The sequence below is a fragment of the Nyctereutes procyonoides genome, unplaced genomic scaffold, assembly GCF_905146905.1.
Source record: "Nyctereutes procyonoides isolate TBG_1078 unplaced genomic scaffold, NYPRO_anot_genome, whole genome shotgun sequence".
Classification (NCBI taxonomy): Eukaryota; Metazoa; Chordata; class Mammalia; order Carnivora; family Canidae; genus Nyctereutes; species Nyctereutes procyonoides.
Window position 1 is genome coordinate 926523 of NW_026575120.1, and position 27933 is coordinate 954455.

The 27933-nt window shown below is 40.4% G+C and overlaps 1 protein-coding gene across 2 annotated transcripts in view; it reads right to left on the bottom strand.

Annotated features, from left to right (window-relative positions):
* The window catches only part of ZDHHC2 (zinc finger DHHC-type palmitoyltransferase 2), a 64097-nt gene extending 37090 nt beyond the window's left edge, over positions 1-27007 (bottom strand). The window contains exons 1-3 of one of the 2 annotated variants that reach the window (XM_055335571.1): positions 26802-27007; positions 7477-7503; positions 6270-6364 (exon numbers count right to left, since the gene is read on the bottom strand). In XM_055335571.1, the coding sequence (XP_055191546.1) occupies positions 6270-6364; positions 7477-7503; positions 26802-26928 (249 nt within the window). In that variant the 5' untranslated portion in view covers positions 26929-27007. Of the gene's footprint in view, positions 1-6269; positions 6365-7476; positions 7504-26254; positions 26283-26801 lie in introns of those variants that run through there. The other variant, XM_055335572.1, reaches the window with a different exon arrangement.
* Positions 27008-27933: the final 926 nt, after the last annotated feature.

Sequence of the window (27933 nt, forward strand, 5' to 3'; positions counted from 1 at the left end):
CTTGGCTGTGAGAATTTCTTAGATTTTCCTTGTTTTTGTTGACCTTGACAGTTTTTCTGGATGCTGCTTTATTAAAATCTGATTTTTTTTATGATTAGGTTTGAGATTAGTTGTTAGAGGGATGAAGACTGCAGAGGTAAAAGTGTCCTTCTCATCACATAATATCAAGGAGATATACTACCAACATTGCCTATCCGTGCTTGCATTAAACTTAATCACCTGGTTGAGGGAGCGTTTGTCAGGTTTCTCTACACTAAAGTTCCTCATTATTTTCCCTTTTCCATTCTCTGTACTCTTTGAAAGAAATTTACCACCTGCAGCCTATATTTAAAGAGTGGGGATTTATTCTTGCCTCTTCTAAGAGCAAAATATCTACATAAATTACTTGAAATTCTCCAATAAAAGAGATTTTTCTCCCCATTTATTCATTTACTTGTATTAGTAGATTGATAGATATTTATTGTATTCTTTTGGCTATAATCCAATACTATTTTATCTATTTTGTTGCTCAGATTGTTCTAGTTTCAGTCATTGGGAATTTTCAACTGGCTTCTGTGTCCCTTTGAAATACCACCATCAACCTACAAATAAATGCCCCCAATGTAGAATGGCTTCACAATTTTTTTTTTGACTTTACAATGGTGTGAAAGTGATATCCATTCAGCAGAAACCATACTTCAGCTTTTGAATTTGTATCTTCTCCTAGGGTAGTGATATTCAATATGATCTTCTCTGATGATGTAGGGCTGTGGCAGCAATCCACAGCTCCTGCCAGTCAGGTGATCACAAGAGTAAACAATTCATACACTTAAAACTGTTTTGTCCCCATACAACCATTATTCTTCACTTTCAGTACAGTATTCAATAAATTCAACAATTTATTATAAAATGGGTTTTGTGTTAATGATTTTGCCTAGATGTAGGCTAATATAAGTGTTCTGAGTATGTTTGAGGTTGGCTGGGCTAAGCTATCACACTTAATGGGTTAGATGTTTTAAATGCATTTTTAACTTACTATATTTTCGATTTACAATGGGTTTACCAGGACATAACCCCATCATAAGTCGAGAAAGTGCTCTATTTTATTTTATCTTATTTACTTTTAAGCCCTACCTTACTTTTTATCACCATAAGATGATGGCTATTATCTTATAGATGGCTCTTCTTATTTAATTTTGATTTTTACTTTTTATTGAGGTATAACTAACATACAATATTATATTAGTTTCAGGTATATGACATATTGATTAAACAATTCCATACATCACTCTGTGCTCACCACATTAAGTATTGTCACCATACAACGTTATTACAATACTATTGACTATATTCCCTGTGCCATATTTTTCATCTTTGTAGCTTATTTATTTTATAACTGGAAGTTTCTACCTCTTACTCCCGTTTCCCTATTTCACCCATTTCCCCCCCACCCACACTCTGGCTCATCCTGAGTACTTCCTGCCCTAGTTCTAGAATCAGTCATTTCTCCAAGGATTCCTCCTTCCTTTTACTAGAGAATGGAATTAGAAATCAAGATTGGAAATCAAATAGAGTTTTCAGGTTAAAGAAGAGTATAATTTTACAAAGATATACAAATTAAGAAAAAACCTGAAATCAAATAACAAATAGGACACTCACGGAATTGTATGCTTTACCAAATAAAATCTTTATAAATAAATAAATAGGCAACCAATGGCTTTTCTTTTTCTTTTTTTAAGATTTTATTTATTTATTCATGAGAGACACACAGAGAGAGGCAGAGACATGGGCAGAAGGAAAAGCAGGCTCCCTGCAGGGAGCCTGATGCAGGACTCGATCCCGGGACTCTGGGATCATGACCTGAGCTAAAGGCAGATGCTCAACCACTGAACTACCCAGGTACTCCACAACGAATGGCTTTCTTAATGACATGTAATGCCAAAGGTCTGATTAAACCGTTGGCACTTTAACTTGCTACCATTCTCTTTTCAAATGATTTTGCAAGTGATTTAAACTTCCCTGGTCTGGTCATTCAACTTTTGAGAATATTAAGGAAATAATCCAAAATATAAAGTGTGCACAAAACATGTACATATTAACAAAATCATTTATAATACAAAAAATTGGGATCAGCCTAAAATTCCAAGTTAGGTTTTTACATATTTCAGTAAGAATATTATGCCATTATTAAAAATGACACTAAACCAATGATGGACTATTATGTGGGGAAAAACTAAAAGATGTGCATGTTGGATACAACCAGGAAAAATAACTCAAAAGAAATTCAGCATGTAAACTGTCTATATTAGCCTGGGGTGATTTTTTTTTCCTTTCCCTTTTTGTCTAGTCACCATTCTCAAAATTTAATTTAGTATGGTTATCTTACTTTTATGGGAGAAAATCTTATAAATTGAAAAACTATTAGCAATTTAACAATCCTGTTATATAAAAGGTATATTTAGTTCCAGATTACTTATAATTCTCTCAATAGCAACAAGAAAATATTAACATTATTTTCTTATACTACACCTTCTCTGCTATTTTAGTCCCATTTTCAAAGATTTTTAGCAGTTGAGAGCACTCTATTGTCAATTTAAGTCAAGGACTCCACAGTTTATAAGTGGGAGGGTCTCTGGCTTCTGATCAATTAAAAGATTAGGGTGATATCTTGCATTTTACTAACTCAGGATTCTTAGCCAGAGAGTTGGGGCTCTTTCTTTCATAATAATGGCCTCCAAATTCTCCTGATAATGGACCCATCACTAAAAAATACTCTGGGACCAATATGCATATTTATTTATATATGTAGTATTAGCTAATATACATATGAAATTTTCATGTTATATATGAAACATTATATTTATATATTTTATACTTATATAAGTTTATATTACATATATTTCTGTAAATTTCTATACCTTCTACATGTAACTTAAGTTAAAAAAAAACTCTAAAAAATAATATATAAATGGAAATGCTGGTTTTTTTTTTTTCTCCATGCTCCAACTGATGTCCTGGATGCACCTGCCCACAATAGTGTCCACTCTCTGTATTAAGCCATGGATACTGGCAAGAATGTAGGCTTGATGGTCAAAACAACTTCGTTTTGAATGTTAGCTGTACCACACTGTAGCTCCAGATGCTCTGGGATAATTAGCTAACATTCAGAGCCTATGCTCCATTTGTAAAATGGTAATAATTAGTATCTAGCTCAGGGTGCCTGAGTGGCTCAGTTGGTTAAAGCATTTGCCTTCAGCTCAAGTCCTGATTCTTAAGTTCCAGGATCGAGCCCCAAGTCAGGCTCCCTACTCTGTGGGGAGCCTGCTTCTGCCTCTCCCTCTGCTGCTTCTCCTCCCACTCATGCTCTCTCTCTCACTCACTCACTCTTAAATAAATAAATACAATCTTTTTAAAAAATAGTATCTGTCTCACACAGTTGTAGGAATGAAATAAAGTATATGGATTTTGTTTTTGTTTTTTTTGTAGAAAAATCATAAACAAAGCCTGGTACAGCTGTAAATCACTCTCCTCAGTCTCGACTGCTCCCTCAATACTGTGTCATTTCTTCCATTTCTTCCACTTGCCCACTCTCTCTAACCACTATTTCAAACCTCTCCTCTCCCCAACCTCAGTCAACTTCCCTCCCTCCCATTCTTAGCCAGTGATCTCACACATAATTTTAGGGGGGAAATCAGAAGTTACTTCAACTTCTGCCAAAGTCATAAACACAAACCTACATGTGTACATGTAACTTCTACTCTACATCCAATCATTTAGCAAATACTTATTGAGCACCTTTTACGGGTCAGATACTGCTCTAGGTACTGGTTATGGGTCTGTGAACAAAACAGAGAAAGTTCATGCCATTGCAGAGCTTACATTCTAGGAATGACATTAAAAAGTGATTATTAATGAGTCATAGAATGATATGCCATGGAGAAAAATATAGCAAGGTTAAGGTTTATAGGGGATTCTGGAGATAGGGTTTAACCACTTTATACAGAGTGGTCATGGAAAACCTCAAAGATAGGGTCTTATTTGAGCAGAGATACAGAGATAAGAAGTAAGTAAGGGACCTGGCCACACAGTTATCTATGGGAAGAATGTTCCAGGTCAAGGAAAACCCCAGGTTTGTAGATCCCTGAAGTAGAAACACGCATATTGACATATGAGCAAGGAGAGAGGAATGTGACTAAGGCAGTGCTGAAGAGGGTCAGAGAGGTGGTGTGGGGCCAGCCCCTGAGCAGCCTTTTAAGCTACAGCAGAGAATTATGTTTTTACTCTGAGGGAGCTTGGATATCAAAGAAAAGTTCTAAGCAAAAGAATGGTATGATCTGTCTTGTGTTTTGAAAGGATCCCTGGATACTATATTGAAAATACACAGGATCGGGAAACTGGTTGAAAGGGCTATCAGATAGCAAATGGAAGAATTAAAGTTGATTTTAGACTTCCAGCTTTGGGATGAAGGATGAAGTTTCGCAGGACTTTGGGAAGGGAATATGGGCAAGACTGTAAATAGTGAAACCCTATGGGAGATTGCAATGACTCAGAAAAAGAGATGATTGAGACCCTGAATTAGAGTAATGGTATGAAAAACAAAGAATGGAAGAAAATAGAGGGGAGGGGTTGGAATCAAAAAAGGAAAATTAGAAAGTAAAAACAGCAGGATTTGGAGGTTGGGGGAAGGGGCAAGGAAGCAGGAGAATTCTGGGCAAGGCTGCCAAGCTTCTAGAAGGCTGGAATGTCCAGAAAGATGAGCTGGATGGCAGCAGCATTAACCAGTATAAGAAACAGATGAGTCACAGTTTGGGGAAGGGGAAGGGGTGACTTCAGCCCTTGATGTGCTGTATTTGAGGTGTGAGTAGATTAAGGAGCTATGTTTGGCAGGGAGACATATAAATTTGCAATGGGAGAGGTCAGAGCCAGAAATAGATTTGGCAAGTGTTAACACAGAGGTCATAGGTAAAGCACCAGATAGGATAAGATCACCTAGGACAGGCATCTGCATTCTTCTTCATACCTACAGCTAAGACCAAGATGGGGGTAAGAGAGATAATAGGAAAGAAGCAAATCCAGCAGGAGGGATGAAAAAAAGTTAGGAAAAAAAAAATTAGTAGAGAGTAGAAGAAAAAAAAAAAGGCCACATGTAAAACATTTTAGGCCAAGCATACCACTAATTCTGTGCAAATATCTGTGGTTTTCTTTTTAATATCCTTTCCTAGGTCATATAGCAAATTTATCAGCCTTTCTGACCACAGCTGCATTTTAAACAGATTACTTCAGGGAACAATTTGCAGTGGTGCTTCGATCTGTCTTTTCTTTTTTGAATTTGGCCAACTAAGACTCTACCATTATTACTGGAACAAAGTTTATTTCAATTCAACAAACATGCACTGGACTAAGTGCCAACAATACAGCAATGAGTAAAACACAGTTCTTTGCTCCAAGAACTTTTAACCAGGATGAAAGATTCAGCAACAAATACTTAGAATGATCTTTTCAAAGTGTAAATTTGACCGTATCACTCTACCTAAAACTTTCTGTAGCTGGGACTGCTAATCCCCCCACCCCCTACAAATATCCACAGTTTTCTTCTTCTAACACGGTTAATATGGTTAACATGGCCACTGAGAATACAGACTACATTCCCAACCTTCTGCGCAAAAATATATGGTCATATAACTAAGTTCTAAAGTAAGTGGAAATGTCATCAGCAACTTCAGAAGGTATCCTTAAAGGGAAGGACATTTACTTCTAGTCCTCTATCCTACTTTCTCTGACCAGCTGTCTGGAAGGTAGATGTAATGGCTGGAAATGGAGCATTCATCTTAGGCCAAGAAGTGATGTTGGAAATGGGGGCTACACATATCAGAGCAAGAAGCTGTGAACTAGCTACAGACTTTGAATGTAAGATAAGATTAGTTACGTTGTTATTTTGTTGTTGTTCCTGGTGGTTGACAGCCAACTAATCTACTGTTAGTATGATAACTGATAATTATAATACAGCAATATCTACCTTCAGCTCTATTTACCCATCCACCACCGTGATGTTTGAGTCTACAGTAGAAATGGAACACACAACAGATTTAATATTGGATATACAATACTCACCTTGTGCAAAAATAATATTTGCCAAATGAAAATTCAAGTATTTACAGACACATTAATATAAACAAATCACTACACTTAATAAGTTTGCAACATTAACAAAAAGACATAAAATTCATTCTTTAGACATCAATATTATTGACTTCCAACTTTAAGATAACTTCATTAATATTTTAACTTACTTCTTTTGAAGGATTCATTGGTAATGTAAAGATAGTTTTCCAATATGACCAGACAAACATTGCAAAAAGTAGATGATAAGCAATCAGGCACACAACTAAAATGAGAAGAACATAATTACCATTATAGTATGCAAATGCAAACTAAAACCATCCATGATATTTACAAAAGATCTACTTGTTCTCAACCAAATTCTTTAATAATTTAATTATTGCATATCCCATGATTAGAAAACTCATCTGTAGACAAGCCCATCTATTGGCCAAATGGCTTCAGGGACCTTTCCTAAATTATAAAAGTAAGGCAGCTATGCCTGAGACTTTAAATCACAAACAAAGAATTAAAGCATTGGAGGCTTTAAGAACTTTACTTCACTGACAAATAATAGCAAACGCAGTTCCTATTTGAGAAGCAGTTTGCTAATTTTGCTTAGCTGTGGTCAAATCTGTGGCCCTGATTATGCTAATGACAACATATTTAAATAGAGACCATCTGGACAAAAAGAGATTTCCTCCAACAAGAGTTCAAGTGTCTTGTTTATCGCAGGGGACAACTGTTAAGAGGAGCATAGTTTTTTTCAGGCAATGTGTATAAACACACCTTGTATGGCATTTTAGTCTTGAAATACTGTACTATGCAAAGTAAAATATTAATTTTGTATACAGTAACAAGGATCAATTCTGAAAATACATTAATATACAAATTAATTCTGTAAGACAGCTGAATAACATTTGTAATTTAAAATGCAGCCTATTTGGTATTTTAAAACTGTAGCACTTTTTAAAAGAATGACGACACTCTTCATTTATCATCTTTTTAAAGAATGACGATACTCACAGAATCATTTAAAAATTCAATTATTCATTAAGGCACTTAAATGAGTGTGAAATGACTAGAACTAATGACATTTTCTACAAACAATACGGGTGACTCAGGTGTGAGGCAATACTCTAAGTTGACACAGGAGTTGATATTCCTACATCTCCAAGCCACAGGAATCTTTGGCACAGTGGCTACCATTTCAAGGGAGAGGTCTGTGGCAAGCGTCTGAGAGAATTCAGTCTGGGGAGTGAGAGAAGTTTTTAAACCCACCTTGACTCTGCATTCTCAAAGTATGATTTATTAATCCCAACCAAATCTCAATGAATGCTATTTTTTAAAATTCTTTTTAAAATTTTATATCAAAAACAATAATAAACCATATCTTACCTTGTTCTCCAACATTTTCCATGGACACTAGAGAAATAAACAGAAAAAAGAGAGTATAGATTAGGACACTTCTGGCAAACACAGGGCCTGAAAGAGACATAGGGCACTCGAGTAGGTTAATAACCTGGCTCCCCTTCAAACCAACATTCTCCAAATATTTGTTCAACTTTATTTCGGGGAGAGGTGAGAGTGAGTGGAAGAAGGAAGCCATGGTTGCATTCAGTCAGGGCTCTGTTGGCATTTCAGCCCTGAACACCACACAGAGAACAAAACTGGTCAGGCCTGCCCCTTCTGGGTCTTAATCCTAGATCGATGGTTTCTCAGTCTTCCCAGGGTTCAGATAAAAACAGTGTTCTCCAGGTCATCACATCTCGGGAGACATTTATTGCTCTTTATACATTGGCAATTGCCTAGTTAACTCCCCGGAAAGCATAAAATGTTGTGTCCATGGCATACACTCTTGTCAAGTTTCTCAAGTATAAACGCTGGTGCCCAATGACTAATAGCTCCCTACTGCACAATGAGAGATGCAGGAAGCATGCCTGAGAAACTGCCACTCCTTGGAGGCTGCTGTAAACACCCCAAGGTACATGAGGACCTCCATCAGGGACCACATAGCTGAAACACGCTGGGACAGGAAGCTGTATTTATAACAACCCAGGCAGTTTTCCTACCTTCTATACTGTCTGCTTGTTCTGTTTTCTTTTTTTTTTTAATAAAATAATTTTTTATTGGTGTTCAATTTACCAACATACAGAATAACACCCAGTGCTCATCCCGTCAAGTGTCCCCCTCAGTGCCCGTCATTGTTCTGTTTTCCATATGGTCTTCCTCCATTGTGACTAGAGTCTTTTTTGGAAGTTTTGGCCTATCTCAAAGTTGGAAGTAGTAGTGAGCAAAGGTTTGGTACTTCCTGGAATATGAGTCCATTGCTATTGATAAGAAGCAGTTCAGTAAACCACTGGTAACTTAAGTCTAGTTCAACTTTTAGTCATAAGTACATCCGAAATCCAAAACTTCAAATACTAAAATACGCCCTCATAGTAGGAAAAAAAAAGTATTTCCCCCTTAAATTAGCAAAGAACAGTTATGTAATTGTTGCTAAAACAATTTGATTTTAGGTACTTTCATTGCAAATGTGTATTGCTGTGATCTTTCTTAGTCAGAATTTTCCTTGCCTTCAAATTCAAACTCTTTTTTTGGAGGAATTATTTACACCACATATACACAGTAACTTTTCTTTATAAATCCACAACACTATTCCAAATTCAGTTCAACACAGATACATCTTAGCCCCATATATTCAGTCTGATGATGACGAATGCCAAGAATAAAGATTTGATTCTAATGAATGAATTGTAAGAAGAACACTATAGCTACGCTCTATTTTTTTTATTTATCTTTAACTCATTTACTGAAAGACATTCACTAACTACGCTAGGCTTAGTCTTGAGGATAAAATGGCAAATAGGATTCCATCCCCATGCTCAAAAAGCTTAAAGTTCATGATCACTCAAATCCAAAATTAAAACTAACAAAAGACAAGGACATGCGGTCATTAAGGCATTGTCAATTAAGAAATCAGAGCAGCTCCGATTCAGAAGATTAAAACAAAAATAGTAGTAGCAGCACAAATACGCTTTAATATCTCCAGTCCTCACAAAGTGTGTGTGTTTCACGTGTCTTTGATCTCCTGTCTAGCTGCTACCCATTTTTCTGGCCTTTTCACAGGAAAAATGATTTTAACAATCATTCAAATGTACTGTCTCTACCCCTGCCAAATTCCTATTACCATCTCAACCAACTACAGCTGGCTTTGCACCCCAGACTCCACTGCTCATCACTCCCGTTTAGGTCACCAAAGCTCTCCCTGGCAGTGGATTCTCCAGACTCAAGTTACTCTAACACAATTAATGATGCTTTTGTCAAAACAGTTCGTCCAATTGACAGTGAATTCTCCGACTGAATTGGCCTGCAGGAACACCCTGAAGTAGAATCTTTTTTCCCTTTAGCTACTTTCCAAGAAGCTGTAGCTCATTTTTCAGGTATTACATATCAAAATTTGGGCGGTAGGAGGTACATGACAAATCATTCCCGGGAATGCTAGTGACACTGCTGCCAGACCATTTTAATGACAGACTTAAGAAAATACATTATTCAGATCAATATTTCCAGTTGAATTCCAATTGTATTTTCTTCCTAGCAAATGTTTTTAATTAATGTTCCTTATAACAGATTTACTTATATTTTTAAGTCTTTATCAAACTGTTCCTTTCTCATTCTCATCTGTCATTGTGATTGTATTGACAATTGCAGTCCCTCCCTAACCTCAGCTTAGGCCATTCTCCTTTTTATGCAGGATGCTTCACCACTGGAGGATACCTTGCTTCTTTTTCTTCTTCTCCTTCTTTTAAGATTTATTTATTTTAGAGGGAGAGAGAGCATGTGGGGGTTGAGGAGGGGCAGAGGAGAACCTTCAAGGAGACTCCCCACTGAGCACAGAGCCTGACTTGGGGCTCCATCCTATGACCCATAAGATCATGACTTGAGCCAAAACCAAGAGTCTGGATGCTCAAACAACTGAGCCACCCAGGAGGCCCCAGGCTGCCTGCTTCTTGAATATGCTAATATTGTATCCTCTGCACCTGCATTTAGCTGGATGGTAGGAGACCTGGACTCTAGTTCAATCCTCCCAATATGTGTGACCTTGACCTTGACATTCAGCTGTTCTGTGCTTTGATTTTATTGTTTAGAAAAAAATTGTACTTTGACAGTTTCTCTGGCTCTAAAATTATCCTAAGTTCTACCCTGATGAATTCTGAAAAATTACTTACTTTTAAAAATCAAGGACAAAAGTCACCTCCAAATAAATCTATCCATGGGTTTATAGGAAGAATTTGTCAAGGACAAAGTGGTGGCCTTCCAGACAGAAACAAAGAGTAAGGATAAGGCTTCTTATGCAGAACATCCCAACACATGGCTTCCGATTGTGCTCAAGACTAAGAGCCTAATAGCCCTGACCACAAACATCATGCCAGTCTACATTCCTCATTGGATCCTCATCCAATTCCTTAAAAACTCATTTTATAACAAGGAAACCATGGTCTCTTTTAAAATGTAAACTGATAGCATCATCTCACTAAAAACCATCCCATGGCTTTGCACTGAATTCACAGTGAAGTCCAATCTCCTTATTTTCTCTGGGTTGAACGAACATGATCTGGCTCCTACTTACCTCTCCAATATCACTTCTCAACAGTCATCCTCTTGCTCACTAAGCTACAAATAGGCTGGCCTTCTGTTTCTAGAACATACTAAACCTCAGTGTCTTCATGCTGTCTGAAAAGCTCTTCCCCAGCTCCATTCTTGGCTAGCGATTTCTCATGCTTCAAGTTGCAATTTCAGTAACAGTTTCACACAGAGTTTAGCACAGGTCCAGCTCACCCCTGCAATCATTAGGATATACTGTTTATTTCTTAACACAGTCCAATCTGCAATTACTTTTGTTTGTTTCTTTTCCATGTCCCTCTCTAAGGTTTGAATTCTACCTCTGCCTGGATCCAGGTTTTATCTCAGCCAACTTACTTAGCCCCTCTGAGCCTTATCTCAATATTTATCCCATTGGGTTGTTTTGTGAGTTAAACTAGGTAATGTAGGTAAAAGAACCTAGAATAGAACCTGGCACTAAATATTAGGGGCTCAATAAATGTTAGCTGAATATGGAACATAAATATCACAAAAGAGGGAAGTGTTAGGAGTTCCCCCAAAGTTTGGTGTTAACTGTGTTAAAAACAATCTGGAGAAAGAGGTACGCAGTGCATTTTCAGCGTGTAGGAATGCTATACTTTTCTAGAGAGTGTCATGTGAAGTCGGGGGGAATAAATTGCTGGAAGACTTTTTGAGTGTGAATAAGAAAAAAAACAACAACAACCCTGCAAGTGAATTACAATGTGGGCAAATTAATATGAGAAAAACTAAAAAGTGACTTTTAAAGTATATTTTCTTTCCCTACCCATTCCATAGATTTTATTTATTTACTCATGAGAGACACACAGAGAGGCAGAGGGAGAAACAGGCTCCCTGCAGGGAGTCTGATGTGGGACTTGATCCCAGGGTCCCGAGATCACCCAGCTGTCCCCCTGTCCAGGTTCTGATAGAGCCTGACATGCACCAGATTCTCAGTAAGAGGAGCTGCATCATATGGAGAAAACTAGGACTTGCCAGGTGGCTTGATGCATTCCTCCTGCCTCTAACCCAGAATTTATATCTAACAAACACTCCTGAACTAAAGTGTATACTAGAAATTATCAAACAACCACTCAAGATGGTTGAGGAATCGCTGGAGAACTTTCCCTGAAGGATGGCACAACACAACCTCAAAGACAAAAATGAACCACAGTAAGTCAGGCAGTATAAACCACATAGAGGAAGTCTCTTACGTAAGAATAGGTTATGGTCCAAAAGATTATGCAAGGCATTTGTCATCTGGGTGGTTAGGCCTCCATACTGGCCACCAAAAGCTTTTCTAATGCATAACCCACCTGGAACAATATTGCAAAACTGTAAATTAACATGTTATAAAAATTAGCTATTCTGTGAAGGAAAGGCTTTGGAGTTTACAAAATCCATACTCATCGCCTTTCCATAGCAGGCATTCATACATATTTTTAGCAAAGACCCCTGGATTCCTCAGCTTGGGAAAGCACCACAGAGTGGCTTAAACACCACACAGCTATTTTCTCAGTTCTGGAGAGAAGTCCAAGAACAAGGTGTTGCAAGGATTGGTTTCTTCATAGGCCTCTTTCCTTGGCTTGTAGAGGACCGTTTTCTCCCTGTATTTCACATCATTTTATCTCTGTACATGTCTACGTCCAAATTTCCTCTTCGTAGAAGAATACCAGTTAACTTAGATTAGGACGCACCCTCATTAACCTAATTATTTTAACCTAATTATTTCTTTAAAGGCTCTGTCTCCAAATACAGTCATATTCTGAAGTCCTACAGGTTAGGATTTCAAGCTATGGATTTTGGGAAGACACAGTAGAGTCTATAACACTCCCCAAAATAAGACTGAAGCTTGAGCAGGGTGAAGGCTGGTGGGGTTTAGAGGGCATCACAGGCCAGGGAGGGGCAGGAGGCAGACGTCAGGGGGTAAGAGAGAACTAAAGGAAGGAAAAGTTAATTGAATGCTTACTATATGCTGATGATTGTGCTAAATTTTTCAAATGTTTCTCTCATATAGATCTTACAGCAATCTGTGAGGAAGGTATTATCACAACTTTAAAAGTTAGGACGACAGTCTTACAGAGGTAAAATATTCTGTTATTCAAGTCATAACATATGGAGCTAGGATCTAAATATAAGTCTGTCTGACTCCAAAATTCTTTCAAGGATTCCATGTGGTCTCCCAAGCTCTGAATGCATCCCCCCGGGCTTCTCTGTCCAGGGCAGCCATTCCTTCTTTGTTGCCATCACATAATCCTGCCTGTTTAATATCGTGCTACCAACCTGTTACTTCTGATTTGGGATGCAGGGTTTAAAATGTCCTCTTTGTCACCCCTTCTCCAGTAACCTAGAAATCGATCATTTTACAAACTTTGAATACAAAAAATTAAAATATTTGGTCAGATTGGGGTGCCTTGTTGGCCCAGTCCACTAGGTGTCCGACTCCTGATTTCAGCTCAGGTCATGATCTGAGGGTCCTGGGATTGAGCCCTACATCAGGCTTCACACTCAGCAGAGTGTCTGCTTGTGATTCTCTCTCTCTCCCTCTCCCTCTGCTCTACCCCCCCTTGCATACTGGCTCTCTCTCTCTCTAATAAATAAATACATCTTAAAAAATATTTGGTCATATTTCAGAACAGTACTTGAAGCTGGAGTTTTGTGAGCTCTCAATTCAGTAATTAGGAAGGGAACAGAGCATCAGGTTCCTGGGACAAGAGTGAGATGATGATATAGGAAAGATTAGGAGATGTGAAGGGGGTTTGCTGAGTAGAGGGAACAGTGTACAGGCTCCTAAGGTACATCTCCCACGTGTAGAAACTGGCAATGAAAAGAGATGGACCATTCATCTGTCCTGATATGGTGATCTGTAATTCTTACAGTTATCAAGATCTTCTAAATTAGAAATATATTTCTCTGTCAATAACATGTTTTAGCAACATGACCAAATCATTGCTCCAAATATCTAAGAAGCTCTACTCTATAGAAACAGTGTGAAACCCAACTTGTCCAATTGAAAGCTGAGAATCAGCTTAAATCATTAAGAATGTGTGTGGGTCTTTCAATACATCAGTTTTGAAAGGGAAATTAAAAAGCTTTGTCTCATGATTATGGCTCTGAAAACTCATTGCCACTTTCCCCTTGGCAAAGGCCAAGGCAATTCCTGAATCAGTAACTGTACTAAACAGTGTCCTGTGAAATACGGACATATGACCTCAGGGCTGGTCTTAGTGTCCTCATTTCACAGCTTACTCAATGGAATCCTATAATCCCTCTGTCTCAAACTAAAACAGAAGAGATTCCCAGGGCCAGCAAGTTGTGAGGATTTCAGTGCAGAGGAGTTTACCCATCCCATGAGATAGAACTGTGTGGTCCTCCCTCTTTCACACTTGGTCACAATCCACTCAGATACCTACAGTGCCTGGATCTTTTCAAGGCCAACTGCCTACCTTTCTAATTGCAGATGCCCTTCTCTGGGTTGGAGCTGAAGGGCATGACCAACTCCTCTGAGCCATGCAAGACTGTAGTGGACGCTACACCCCTAGCAACGTTTTACCTGGTTCCCATATGCAGGTTGTCTGCTATGAGGGAGAAGGTCAAACAGGGGTTTTAGATCCTGAAAATATTTCCCTCATTAATCAGAACTAGAGTTTTAGAATTGGAGGGGCCTTAATGATTACACTGCCCAATGTAACTATCACCTTTCTTACACGGGTATGTACATATTTATTTATTGGTAGCAAGCAAAAATGCCACTTGTATTTTGTTTCTTTCAGCATTTAAAGATGTACATGGTAAAATGGAAACAATTTTTGTAGTATATTTTTTAGTGTCATTGTATCAATCTCATTATTTGATATACTCAGAATAACCACAGAAGATAATACTATGAGTGCTTTCTTCTTACTCCCAAACATTGACTGTCTGATTAGGTAGAAAAATTAATGCTTCTCATCTGCTTTTCCAAAGAAACAACTTTGAAAAACCTCCCCAGGCTAGCGCTACATGCCGAGTACTATATGACTAGGGTACATATTGCAAAGCACATATAATACAAAAATTAGGCCAATATTTCTAGGTTTGTGTAAATTATTTGGCACTTATGTAGTACCCCAGAGGAAGGAACTGTATAAAGCTGTAATTCCAACCTTTTTGCCTCTGATGTTCATCAGAAGAGAATTTACAGTAGCACCCCTGAAGGGATAAGTCAAAAGATTTAAAACAACATTAGCATAACAATAATTACTGCAGTATCGCACTGGGTTACAATATCTATTAACACATGCAAGGGTGTCAAACTGGGTATCATCCTTCTATACGGAGACCCTGGGAAGTACTATCTTCTTTTATAACTTTACTGTCACATACTCATGCAGGAAACTCACACACACAATCTTCCTTTGATCTCAGCTTGAATTAGTGTTCTCCTTCTAATGTGCAACCAGTCATACCGTTGCACTACACTGCTTTTACCTACAGCACTGGCAGTCTGCCTGACAGTAACTGCAGGAATGTATATTCCATTGCAGCAGATTTGGTATAATTTGATATAATCATAAGCCAGCAGCCTCCACACAGAGAAGAAGCGTGTTATTGCTGCCGCTGTATGATACAGTATATGACAACAGTGCAGTATTATACAAATACCACCTAATTATATGGTAGATGGATTCATTAACGTTAAGTAGGAAGTTCTAATATTTGTGTTCAGAATTAAGAGACATCAATATTTGGACTGAGTCTCTTCCTCTGTTCATTGTGTGAGCTGCATTTCGTTTTACTGCCTGGATCTCTCCCCAGTTGTACGTACTGATTTTTGCTTCTGTTTGTAAATCATTTTCACTTACCCCAGCCCTGCAGACAACACAAATGCCTTGCTATTCATTGGTGAATTGTGTAGTCCCTATACTGTGGATAAGGAGCTAGTTCAGGATTAATACCACAGGTTACTGATGCATCCACAGAAACACATGTGTTTCCCCCACTTTTCCCCACCGGCTCCTGTTTGCCAAGTGTGTGTACCATTGACACTCGTGAACGTGTTGCTCTTTAAAAAGATGCAATTTGGGCAGCCCAGGTGGCTCAGTGGTTTAACACCGCCTTCGGCCCAGGGCGTGATCCTGGAGAGCAGGGATCAAGTCCCATGTCAGGCTCCCTGCATGGAGCCTGCTTCTCCCTCTGCCTGTGTCTCTGCCTCACTCTCTGTCTCTCATGAATAAATAAATAAAATCTTAAGGGCAGCCCCTGTGGCTCAGCGGTTTAGCACCGCCTTCAGCCCAGGGTGTGATCCTGGAGACCCAGGATCGAGTCCCACGTCAGGCTCCCTGCATGGAGCCTGCTTCTTCCTCTGCCTGTGTCTCTGCCTCTCTCTGTGTCTCTCATGAATAAATAAAATCTTTAAAAATAATAAAAAATAAAATCTTAAGAAAAAAAAGATGCAATTACTGCCACTTAGCAGTAGGGTTCTGGTTACTCAAGAACTATCGCTGAGTTTTAGACTATGTACAATAGGCCAGCAGCTCTCAGCATTTCTGTGTTCAGCATACCTGATGGCCTGTGTTTCATGAGGGACATGCTCCCCAGTAATAAAGGCCGCCTCATGGGCAAAATGGGATTATTCACAATTCCCTGACCACCCACTTTCCTGCTGCACCATAAAAGGACAAGGCAGTTAAAAACTGTTTTTTTTTTCCTTTTCCTTAATCTTTTCAAAAAAAGGAATCTCAGAAGTGGTAAATAAAGAAAAGTCTCTGTAAGATGTAGATGCCTGGCTAGGCATTTCCACTGAAGTGCTTCATTCATGAGCCTTCCCAGATTCTCAATGCCTGGGTTTCAAAAGAATTTTTGTCAAGGCAAAATGACAAATTCCACTCCTTCTTGACACTTCCAGTCAGTAGGAATCAGAGGAAACTGGGAATGTAAAGTGCCTTGGATATTCACTTCATACGTGTATCTATCTGTCTTGGAATGATAGCCTTAACTCAAAGTTAAATTATGCAGCATACTCTATTTGAGAAAGGTTGGGGCAAAGAGAGAGGGAGCTGAAACGTTTTAGAAGGCCTTTCTTTTTTTAATCTAAAAGGGAATTAAAAAATGTCAGCACATCATGGGGAAATTTCAGTTATCTGAAAATTATTAAAATGGAATTTGAGTTATTTATGCACATGTATTTCACTTCTTTTTAGTGATTATTTTTATACTAGTGCTAAGATTTAATATACTCTATTTTAATTGTTCTTTTAAATTTTCAAATGGATTATACAATTAATTTTATCTCAATCCTTATTATAGATGATTACATTTCCAAATCCAGAAAGAAAAAAAAAAGTAGCTGATTGTTGTATTTGTGTATCAGTTTGCTAAGGATGCTATAACAAAGTGATGCTGAAGGCATGCGACCTAAAGAAGAAAATATATTTTCTCACAGTTATGGAAGCCAGAAATCTTAGATCAAGATATTAGCAGCTTTGGTTTCTTCAGAGGTCTCTCTCCTTGGCTTGCAGATGGTCGTCTTCCTCCTGTGTCTTCACCTGGTCTTTCCTCAGTACCCATGTCCAAACTTCCTCCAGTCATATGGTGCTAGAACTCATCCTAATGACCTAATTTTAACTTAATTGCTCTTTAAAGGCTGCATCTCCAAACACAGTCACATTCTAAGTTACTGGGGGGGGTAAGGTTTCAACATAAATTTTGGGGGGCAGGGTGGGGAGATTCAGCCCATAACTTGAAACTATAAAAATATTACAAGCTTGTTTGTGAACATCTGAGTGATCAAATAATGAAAAGGTAAAATAGAGGCACCTGGGTAACTCAGTAGGTTAAGCATCTGGGTTTGGCTCAGGTCATGATTCTAGCATCTCTGGCTCCAGCCCCAAGTCAGGCTCCACACTCCCTGCTGAGCAGGGAGTCTGCTTCTCCCTCCCCCTGCTCTGAGTGCACACTCTCTCAAATAAATAAATAAAATCTTTTCTTTAAAAAAAAAAAAAAAGGTAAAACAGATAATGCTCTCATAAAGGCTTCATGTTCTTCGAAGTTTAAAAATGTCTACTTGGGCTCACAAAAGGCTCAAAGTTCAGCTGGTATTCTTTCATTTAAGAAAAGTTAAGTATTGAATGCTACTATGTGTCATCCTCTGTGTCAGAGCTACAAAATTAATCAGACATTGTCCCTGCTCTCATGGACTTTTCTGTAGATTATCTTCGTATAATGAAAAAGTTAAGCTTGCCTAATAAAGCCTTTTTTAATTTGGATTGGATGATTTCAGATTTCCCAGCAACCCACACACTTGGTATATATGCTTCTTTTTGATAAACCTTTTCAATCTGGAGTCTGCTGAGTAGTCAGTAATACATCCAAAATAAAAATTCAATATCCACACTGTTAAATTCTCAGTCCTCATTTGATTGAATGCATGAGTCTATTTGTTGATTCCCACCTCCTCCTGAGCCCCCCTTCCTCTCCAGGCTTCAGGACACCATATCCTCAGTTCTCCTCCACTTCATGCTGGTTCCTACTCACCTTCTGAACTCTCAAAGTTTTGTCTCTGCTCACTTTCCATTTATTCCTTTGGTGGGACAAATGTATCCAATTGTTCTTGAAATCCATTTGTATGCTGAAGACTCCCCAATGTATTCCTCCAGTCCTGACTCTTCCCCAAATGCCAGTTATAAATGCAACTGCTCACTCAGCATCTCTATTTTAACATCAACATGCCCACTACTGATCTGAGGTCACCTCGTTCTACCCAGAACTTTTCCATCTTAGCTGATCGCCCTCTTCCAGGTGTTTAGCCCAAAATACCAGAATCATTTTACAACTCATGAAAGTCTGTCTGGAAATTCTGTGGCCTCTGCTTTACAAGTGCATCCAGAATCTGACCACCTCTCATCACTTCCACTACCCTCACCGTGATGTGACATATCATTTTTTCTCACATGAAGTGATGGAAGTAGCCTACATTACTCAGCAGTAGGAATGATCTTTTTAAACGTTAAGCCAAAGCATGTCACTCTAGTGCTCAACATCTTGCAATGGATCCTCCTCTCATTCCAAGGAGAGCTGAAATCTTCACAATGGCCTAAGAGGCACTATACAATTTCTACCTTTCTCTATCTCTTTGACCTTGTCACCTACTTCAATTGCCCTTGGCTGAAATGCACTTAATTCTTGGATTTTGTAATTATTTGTTAAAATGCAAGTTTTTCTGGGGGGGGGGGTGTTATTATGAATCCCTACTCTTTACTCTCCTCCAACTGACATTCTGCCCTTAGTTGTTGGCCTTTTGGAGGTCCCAGTCCTGGAATAGGCTGCATTTCATTAAAACTACACTATGATCAAAACCTTGACTAAGTCAAAGTGTTTCTGTCCTTCACCCCTTCACATTAACTGACCTCCCTGGAGATGCCCCCACGAGTCATAGTTAAGCACATCAATCTCTTACTTCCTTTCTTCCTAAAACATGTCATATGGAGTTGCCTACCTAGAAAGAAATTTGATCACAGATTAGCTCCTGCAATTCACAGCAGGTGAATTGTAAGTGGCATCAGGCGTCTCTCATAACAGCTTGACATCAGCTGTTTTGGAGCAGGCTGCTCTTCCCACTTGTACCCCCAATGTGAATCACATGTACAGTATAGAGACCATATTTTAAGTCACACCATCTTTCATCCCTACAAATTTGGTGAAAAGCCACACTTCACATTCAGCTACCTACCACTGTGAGATGACCCTTGGGGCCCCAAAATGATTGAGGACAGACTGCAGTCTGAGTTTTAGACACCTCATTCTAAACATACCCTTCGAATACAATGAAAATCCAGTTTTCACATAATACAATTAACACAGAGACAGAAACTTGATTTTACCTCTATATAAGAAAATATACATCCATGACAAAGCATTTTAGTTTTCCAAATTTCACTGAATTATAATTAAATAAGTCTATAAAGTTCTTGGAAATACATAAACTGCTTTTTTACAAGGATTCTATCTATTATTAGATGATCATGAAGATAAGCTGCATTGAAACTACTGTATTCTTTGGATGTTGCTTTTAAAGGATGCTTTTAAAAAAGGATTTTTATTTATTGGTGTTGGTCTTGTTGATGCACTCCTCTAGATCATTCTGCTCCTCTAGGATGGCAATGCTAGTGAATAAATCCAAAGAGGTCAAATTAAGTATAACAGGAATGCTTAATTTACACTTCACAAGAGGAGAAATTTCAGGATACCATGAAAAAATACTGGCAGAGAAATAAAAATCATCTATAAAAGCACCGCTCCTTCATTTGCATTTTTTAAATGTAATCAACAACATATATGAAATGAACTACTGTCAAGTATGCATTTTAGAGTGCAGAGAAGTGCTAAGATGATCAATGCAGCACATATTTTTGCTCAAGAGGACCTCCCAAATAAAAATGGATTTTGTAACATTTCTGGCACTAATATTTATAATTAAATTTCAAAGTGGCAATCAGATAAAAAGTCAAATTAGGAAAAATGCTACACAAATGTTTCCAAATGTGGCAGGATTTTGAAAGGAAAAATTTCAAGCAATCATAGCTTGTTACCTTATTGCTACCATATGCTTCTTAAGAAATCAGGTCACTTATCTCCTCCTGCTGCCCTCACCCCACCCCCTGCCCTCCAAATTCCATCCTTTTGCACTCTCAGCATTTGACTGAGATAAAAATTAAGACATGACAATAAAGCTACCCTTAAGGGAATTATACGATATTTCAACAATTTTCTAACAGACTACTAAAGAAATTAATTCAGTTATGTTCTAGCTTTATTATTAGTTCCCTGTGGTATCTCTAAATGGTAATATGAAATCATACGGTTCCACATAATATTAAGAATGTCTTTCTAAATGATCTTTCTTTGGAAAACTATTTTTCCAACAGAGAGCATTAAGGATCTATGCCATGTTCTAATCTATCACTTTGCAAGTTAGATATTGTATTTCTACAGTCATGACACACAGTGCTGGAGTCTCGGGGGACTCATGAACTCACCACTTCCAGGAGAAAAGAGGGCTGAGGGATGCGATATAACCATCAAAATACATGAAATCAGCAGCATAAACTATAAAATATAAGTCATGGGTCCTTTTTTTTTTTTTGAGATGAAAAAGCACAAATTTCCCAAAAAAGATGAAAAATAAAAAACAAAAACATTAACGAGAATCCTCATCCATGCTAATCTCTGGGATATGTGTGGGGTTTTTTTTGTTTTGTTTTGTTTTTTTTGTTTTTGTTTTTGTTTTTGTCTTCCTGGCATTTCTCCCGATGATGTAAGCCAAAAAGATCAAACACCTGCTCTTGCTGAACCCTGTTGCCTGGCACATGGGCACAACAATTTCAGCTCAGCCAGCTGATGCTCCTGGAATCATCTTTACAAGAGTCACAGTAACTCCAGCGCTCTGTGATGACCAGCCACCACAGCAGCAGCTCTTAGCAAAGACCATTCCTCTGGTATAATGTCCGCTTCATTTCATCCACCTTCTCTTGGTTTTTGCCTATTTTCTAAGCTAGGTTCTCCAGTCTTTCCATAGATTCAATGCGTTGTTTTCAGAAAGTTCTCTGCTTCCTCCATTTCACCCACCAAATCATAGGCCCTGAACTGGAAGCAGAGTAAAAGTTGCCCTGGCAGCAGGTAAGGAAGGTGGGACTGAAACAGCCAACTAGTCCGTAGCAGGAGCAAAAATTGCTGGTTGTAATCTTACTCTAAGATATTTACATGTGGTATGATTTATAATATAATTAGAAAATCATTACTACTGAGGTGCTCTCCATCAGCTCTTTTTACCTACTTCATTATTCTTTTATGCTGGTCCAGCAACCAATTCACAGGCTCCTAGCAGTGGGGTATTTTGTTTTCCATTTCTGCTTTCCTGCCTCTTCGCTGTGGGAGTGGCATTCCGAAAGGGAACAACTCTCTCTCCTTATGCCAAAGCTGGACAGAAGGTTTCAGGGTTTTTTTCCCACCACTCCAGAGGTAGTTTTTTTCCTTAGCTATTAGGACAAGATCTCCATTATGTTTTCCTCTAAATCACCTCTGTGGGAAAGTAACTGGCACAAAACGGGATTCAATAAATGCTTTTGAATGGACCTTCCCCAAACCCTTCTAAGCTGACTTCTTTCTAACCTTGTGGAAATGCACCCTCTCAGGAGACAATTAATTATCGTGATTTAAGAAACCATCCCTTTGGCTTCTGCTTAATTACTGGAAACACAGGAGCACATATTTAATTTAATGGCATGGATGACATTCTCAGTAGGCATTTGAAAGCAAACTTTCTATAACAAGTTTTAGTTTAAATTGAGTTTTTACTACTGGATCCTGCTCTTTCACTTACTTACATTACCCAAAGGCACGTTCTTATATTAAAACATGGATCTAGTAAGACTTACTAAAATCACAAAGAGATCAATTCATTCAATAATTATGGAGCACCTCTGCATGCTAAGCACTGTGATGATTGTTGTCTCTATTATATAAGATACGTTATCTCTAATAAGATTTAATAGCAAACAGTAATGCTGCATTGTCCAATATATCAAAAGAAAGAATTCTCTGACACACTAAATGGAACCAAGAAAGCATTAAGCAGAGTCTTCTCTTCCCCTGCTTTCCTGGGAATCATTTAAATTAAAGTCAAATGGCAGCACAGATCAACAATTTGGAGCATATCATCTCTTATACATTTGAATTTTAGATTTGATGAAATGTTTTTATCCTCCTTTCATATAATTTAAAATCTTCAAAATATTTGAGAATGTCAAGAAGTCACAGAATTGATATATTCTGAATCATTGTCAACAAGAAATGATTTCTAAGTCATTTAAGACATTAAACATTTACATCAATTTTCTTTGGCTCAGTTATCTTCTATGTCATCTAAAACTATTTTGTAATTATGGAGAGTTAACACTTGTATTCCCAAGATCATCTGCCTGTAGTTTTTGTTTTGTTTTGTTTTGTTTTTTTCCCAAAAGAAGCTTTAATGTCCTGGAGATTTTTTTAAATGATAGTTTACCAATAACAAGAACACACTTCTATCTCTGTCTAGCTCAAGTTCAATTCATAATGGAAGGTAATTCACTGCCCCATTCAGTCTCCATTCTTGAGCTTGCAATGACCTTGAGTTAATGGTAGATCGTAGGTTAACAGTATCCAAGCTTTGAGATTTTATATATTCTATCCTTAAGGATGTTTGTTTAAAGGAAGGAAAACATAACTGTATCTCTCCCAAACTGATCTCAAAGTATGTAGATTAGCTGATTTAATTCTTGAACATCTTCAATAATCACTGTGGTACATAAGAAATTGCAATCATTTTTGAGGATTGTTTATTAACAAAGACTTGCAAACCTGTGAGCAAAACCCCAATATTCTAATGGGCTCGCTTAACATACTCCCAAATCAGCAATCTATTGCCTAAGGGCTAAGTCCCACCTGCCAACTAGTTATAAACTTTCACTAGAATCGGGTCACACCCACTTTGAAGGTAACTGTCTACAGCTGCCTTTTTGCTACAGCAGCAGAGTTGAGTGGTTGTAACTATGTGGCCCAAACTCTAAATCATCCTAAAATTCTGAAATCATTTTGTAAAGGCTGTTAGCTCACTTTTAGTGCTGTGTTAACTCTTACTCAGCAAAAACAAAGTTTAACAGACTTGCTAAATAATACCATTAGGCTAGAGAGATTTAAGAGGTTTGAAGGGAAAGGGAAACAGACATTTTAACATTCGCACCGCAGCAGCTGAAGTCACAGCTGACACCTTCACTGGTTCATTTGGAGAAAGGACACAGATAATCTCTAAGCTTGTCAAGCTTCATGGTGGCTTCGAATGCCTCAAGTAAAGCCATAAGCAAATGCAGAACCACATGAGTACACAACGATTAAGAACTGTTTCATGGCACCTGCCTCAAGTGAGGGCAGAAAAGTCATACGTTTTAGAAAAATGTAAGCCAAAATGGTAAAACGAGAGTAAGGGGGAGGTTTCTTGTACTATTCTTGAAACTCTTCTGTAAATTTGAAATTATAACAAAATAAAAAGGTAGAAAAATAGTCAAGACAACTTTGAATGTTAGCACTTAGAAGGGAAACTTCAGTTACCATGGTCAACAAGCAAAGTTAACAAGGTCACTGACATAATGGGCTTGTAAAACATATGAACCATGTCTAGTGTGTCCACCGAACCAAGGATGATGGAGACTGCAACTACCTTTATTCCAATTCAGCATCCTAAAGTACCATCTTACAAATTTTACCCTTCAAATTTACCTAATTCAAATTAACTAAAGGCATCAAAAGATGGATAATACACAAAAAAGGCTGGGGTGGAGAGGGAAGGAAGGAGGGAGAATTAATATGAATAAAAAATCCTAGTTAATCAACAAACATGTTCTGACTGTTCACAAGTATTAGCAGACCTCTTTTATCTTTTCTTTGGTAGACTGGAAAGAAACTTAACCAAAAGACTTGACTCTCATACAACATACGTATACCCCATACATTTTTATATATAAATATTCCAAGAAGAGATATGACTTTATAATTTCGTTAAATACAACCACTAAACAAACATCATGCTAACTGAAAAAGTGCCTAGAGAGCCACACACATTCACATTGTTAAATATAGAAACAAACTGTAATGAGAATCATTATCTCCAGTTTCCAAGGATACCAGGATAAGCACTACTCCTAAATTGCAGTTCATTCAGCAAAGGGCACAGAGTAATTTACATTCAGGGTCATCCTCAGCTGACAGCAGATGTAAAAGGAGGACTAGGGTAAATCACCCTGTTTATTCTATTTCTATTCTGTTACCTATTTCAGTTTCCAGTTACTACCGTGCTCTGGTCCCAACCCTGGCCAATGTTTATAGGTGAAATTTGGAAAATCTGATTGTAGATAGCAACTTCCAACAGAAAAGGAATCCACAAAGGGCAGGGCAGTCTGAGATGTGATTAATGCAGGGGAGGGGTGGGGGTGGAGGTAGGGAAGGTTGGCATTCCCCTTTGCTTTGTTTATGGAAAGGAGAGAAGGCTGGTTTTGTGTCTGTCATACTAGTACCATCTTTCCCAGTGCTTATAAAGGAACTGTTCAGTTCAACTCCCTACTCAACCAAGGCTATCTAGCCATGCTATTAGAGCTTCCTATTCCTAAACTGCCATAGTGTCTAGAATGAAATTTGTTTTCAATTTGTGCTGCCTTCTAGACTCTACAATCTAGACTTTCACATGATCACTGTTTCTATAGTAATAAAAATATAAAAACTACTGTCTGACAACCTCAGAGATGTTGCCTCTGTATCATCTGTTTATTCAGGACCATTTATTGATTGCTTTCAACGTGACAGGCATCGTACCAGGCCAGACAGGCAGTGACAAGAGGTGGTACGAGACTTCACTTTTGATCATCACGGAAATAACAGGCCATGTCACTTAGGCAGTTTAAACCCACCAATTCAGGTGATAAAGATTTCACAGATGCTTTAGATTTATCTTAAATTTCCAGAAAGAATATATATAAATATGATCCCAATATAACTGTGACTTTCTATTTATTCTTTTCTCTATTACTCTTCCTCTATTACCTATCTATCCAATACAGAAAAACCTCCCGTGTAACACTTTACCAGGACAGAGGTAGTTGCAAGGAAAGAAAAGCTCTGCCGGCCTTCATAGGCTTCCTCCTGATGAACATGAGACAACGTACCAGGCTAAGCTTCTTAGCTTAATGTGATGATCTAGGAAAATAAACTCTTGTTTTGATAATCAAGGCTTCCATGATTTCCCTCTTCTGAACCAGGCTCAATAGCTGAAACTGTTCATTGCTTTTAAGAGGGAGAACCAATGCAATGCAACAAAGGTTTCTAGTAGTTATGTAATCTATATAGTATATCTCAACAAGACCAGCTATTTTGATAGTAACAATAACACAAAAAACTAAACCATGTTTTGAAAACTTTCTATACATTTTAGACCTCAATGTAACATATTTAAATATTATGATGATTTGACGGCAACTCAATCCTTTTTTTTATTTCAAAAATTTCTTTTGTACTAAAATCATTTTCAATTCAATAAATCAATAGTATCGCATTTAAAAACTAAGTTAGTTAAAAGTGATGTCAGTAATTACTTGGGGGCATTATAATGATACCTATTTCTTACAAGGAGCAACATTTTGAGGTAAGATGGCTTCAGACAAGATTCCACGTCTGAGTTGAAGTTTTGAAATGCTTTAGTTAATAAGATTCAACTAAGCAGGCCACTGTTTAACATTTCTCCTTGTCCCACCCAAAGCTAGTGCTCGGTAGGGCAAAAAAAAACATAGACACTTAGATGAAATACCAAACGCAAAAAGCATTTACAAGTCACTGGCAGAAAGGTCATCCTGTTTTAACACACATTCCGATAGCATAGACGGGCTTTCACACACCTCTGAAGGTGGAAGCCTGCCTATAATCAGATTCCCTAATCATGGACACTCAACTCTCCCCCCCCCCCCATCTTCAGCACTGACAGTACCCTACTCACCAGTTCAGGAGCCTAAAACTTGGACTTGAGCCACCTTGGCTCTCTGGATGCAAAAAAACGCTCCTATGGTCACCTCTTTTTTCCCCCCTCCCCTATTACGGGAACATCTACATTACGGGTCCTGCGTATTGCAGGTGTCTTCAGAAATACTTTCCAACAGCTCGCCCACCGCCCCCCCCCCCCGCTACCTGGACGTGCACCCCCGGCAACCCCCGAATCACAAAGGCAGCAAAGCCGCCCCCGGGCGCTGTCACAAACGTTCAAAAAGTGGATTAAGGACAACGGAGGAGGCGAGCCGGGCCCCGGAGGCCGAGGCCGCCATCCCCCGCGCGGGCCTGGCGCCGCCGGGAGCCCGGGCCGGCGAGGAGCCCTCCGGCCCCAGGCAGCGCGGCGGCTGCGGGCGGCGGCAGGGGGTGTGGCCGCGGCGGGGCGCGGGCGGGGGGGCCGGGGGGCCGGGGGGCCGGGGGGGCCGGGGCCGCGCTCTCCGGGCAGGGGAGACCCCTCCGCCGAGCGGCGTCCCGGGACCTGGGGGGGCGGGGGCGCTCACCTACGCACAGCTGGATGGCGTAGGCGTAGTAGGACCAGCCGAGCAGGAGGCTGATGAACACCACGGGGATCCAGTAGAGCACCCGCCGGCACCGCCGCCTGACGCCGCCCGGGCCCGAGGGCGCCATGTTCCAGCCGCAGGCACCTGCCCAGCTCCGCCGCCGCCGCCGGCCGCCCGCGGGCCTGGCTCCGGGGCGGACTGGCCGCGCCCCGCGTCCCCGGCGGGACCGACCCGGGGGCGGCGGCCGGGTGCGCTGCGGCCACTGCCGCCGCCGTGGCGCTAAGTTCCCATCCCGCAGCCCCACGCCAGCGCCGCGGGCTGCCCGCTCCTCAGCCCGGCGGAGGCGGCGGCGGCGCTGGGAGGGCGGGGGGGGGGGGAGGAGGAGGGGACGAGGGAGGAGGGGGAGGACCGAGAGGAGGCGGCCGGAGCCTCCGCCCCGCCCCCCCCGCGGCCCGCTGCGCCCTCGGGCGGGCTTCCCGGGCGCTCCCGCCCCGCCCCGCCCCGGGCACCGCAGCAGCGCCGAGGGGGCCTGGAGGCGCCCACCTCGACCCTCCGCCCCCGCCCGGGTCCCGCGCCCCGGGCGCCCCTCCCCCAGGTCCCCGCTGGGCTCCCCGTCCCGGACCGGGCGGCCGCACTGCGCGGAGGGGCGGGGTGGGGGGCGGGGGGGACCGAGCCGACCCGGGGCGCACGGGACCGGCACCTGCCGAGGCAGGTAGGGAGCCCCCCGCCCCGCCCCGCCCCGCCCCGAGGCGCGCCCACCGCGAAGTCTGCGGGCGCCGAGCCGGCGGGGCTGCCTCGGGCCCCTGCTTGGGGGTCGCGGTCCTCGGGCGGGGGCAGCGGGGCCCCTGCGGGCGGCGGGGCCACGAGGCGGGGCCACGAGGCGGGCGGGGCGGGCCACGAGGCGGGCGGGCGGGGCCACGAGGCGGGGCGCACCTGCCCCACGGGGCCGCGCGCGTGCGGATCGCGAGGTCTCCGCGGTCACAGCCCCACAGGACTCCCGCTCGGAACTGGGGCTCTTTTGTTCCGTTCCTCGGTGGCCCTCCCCGCTGCCGGGGTCCGGGGTGCTCGCCCGCTGCTTCCCAGCCCCTCCTCCCCGCGAGCTCTTCCTTTGTGGCGGCGACTCTAAATGTAG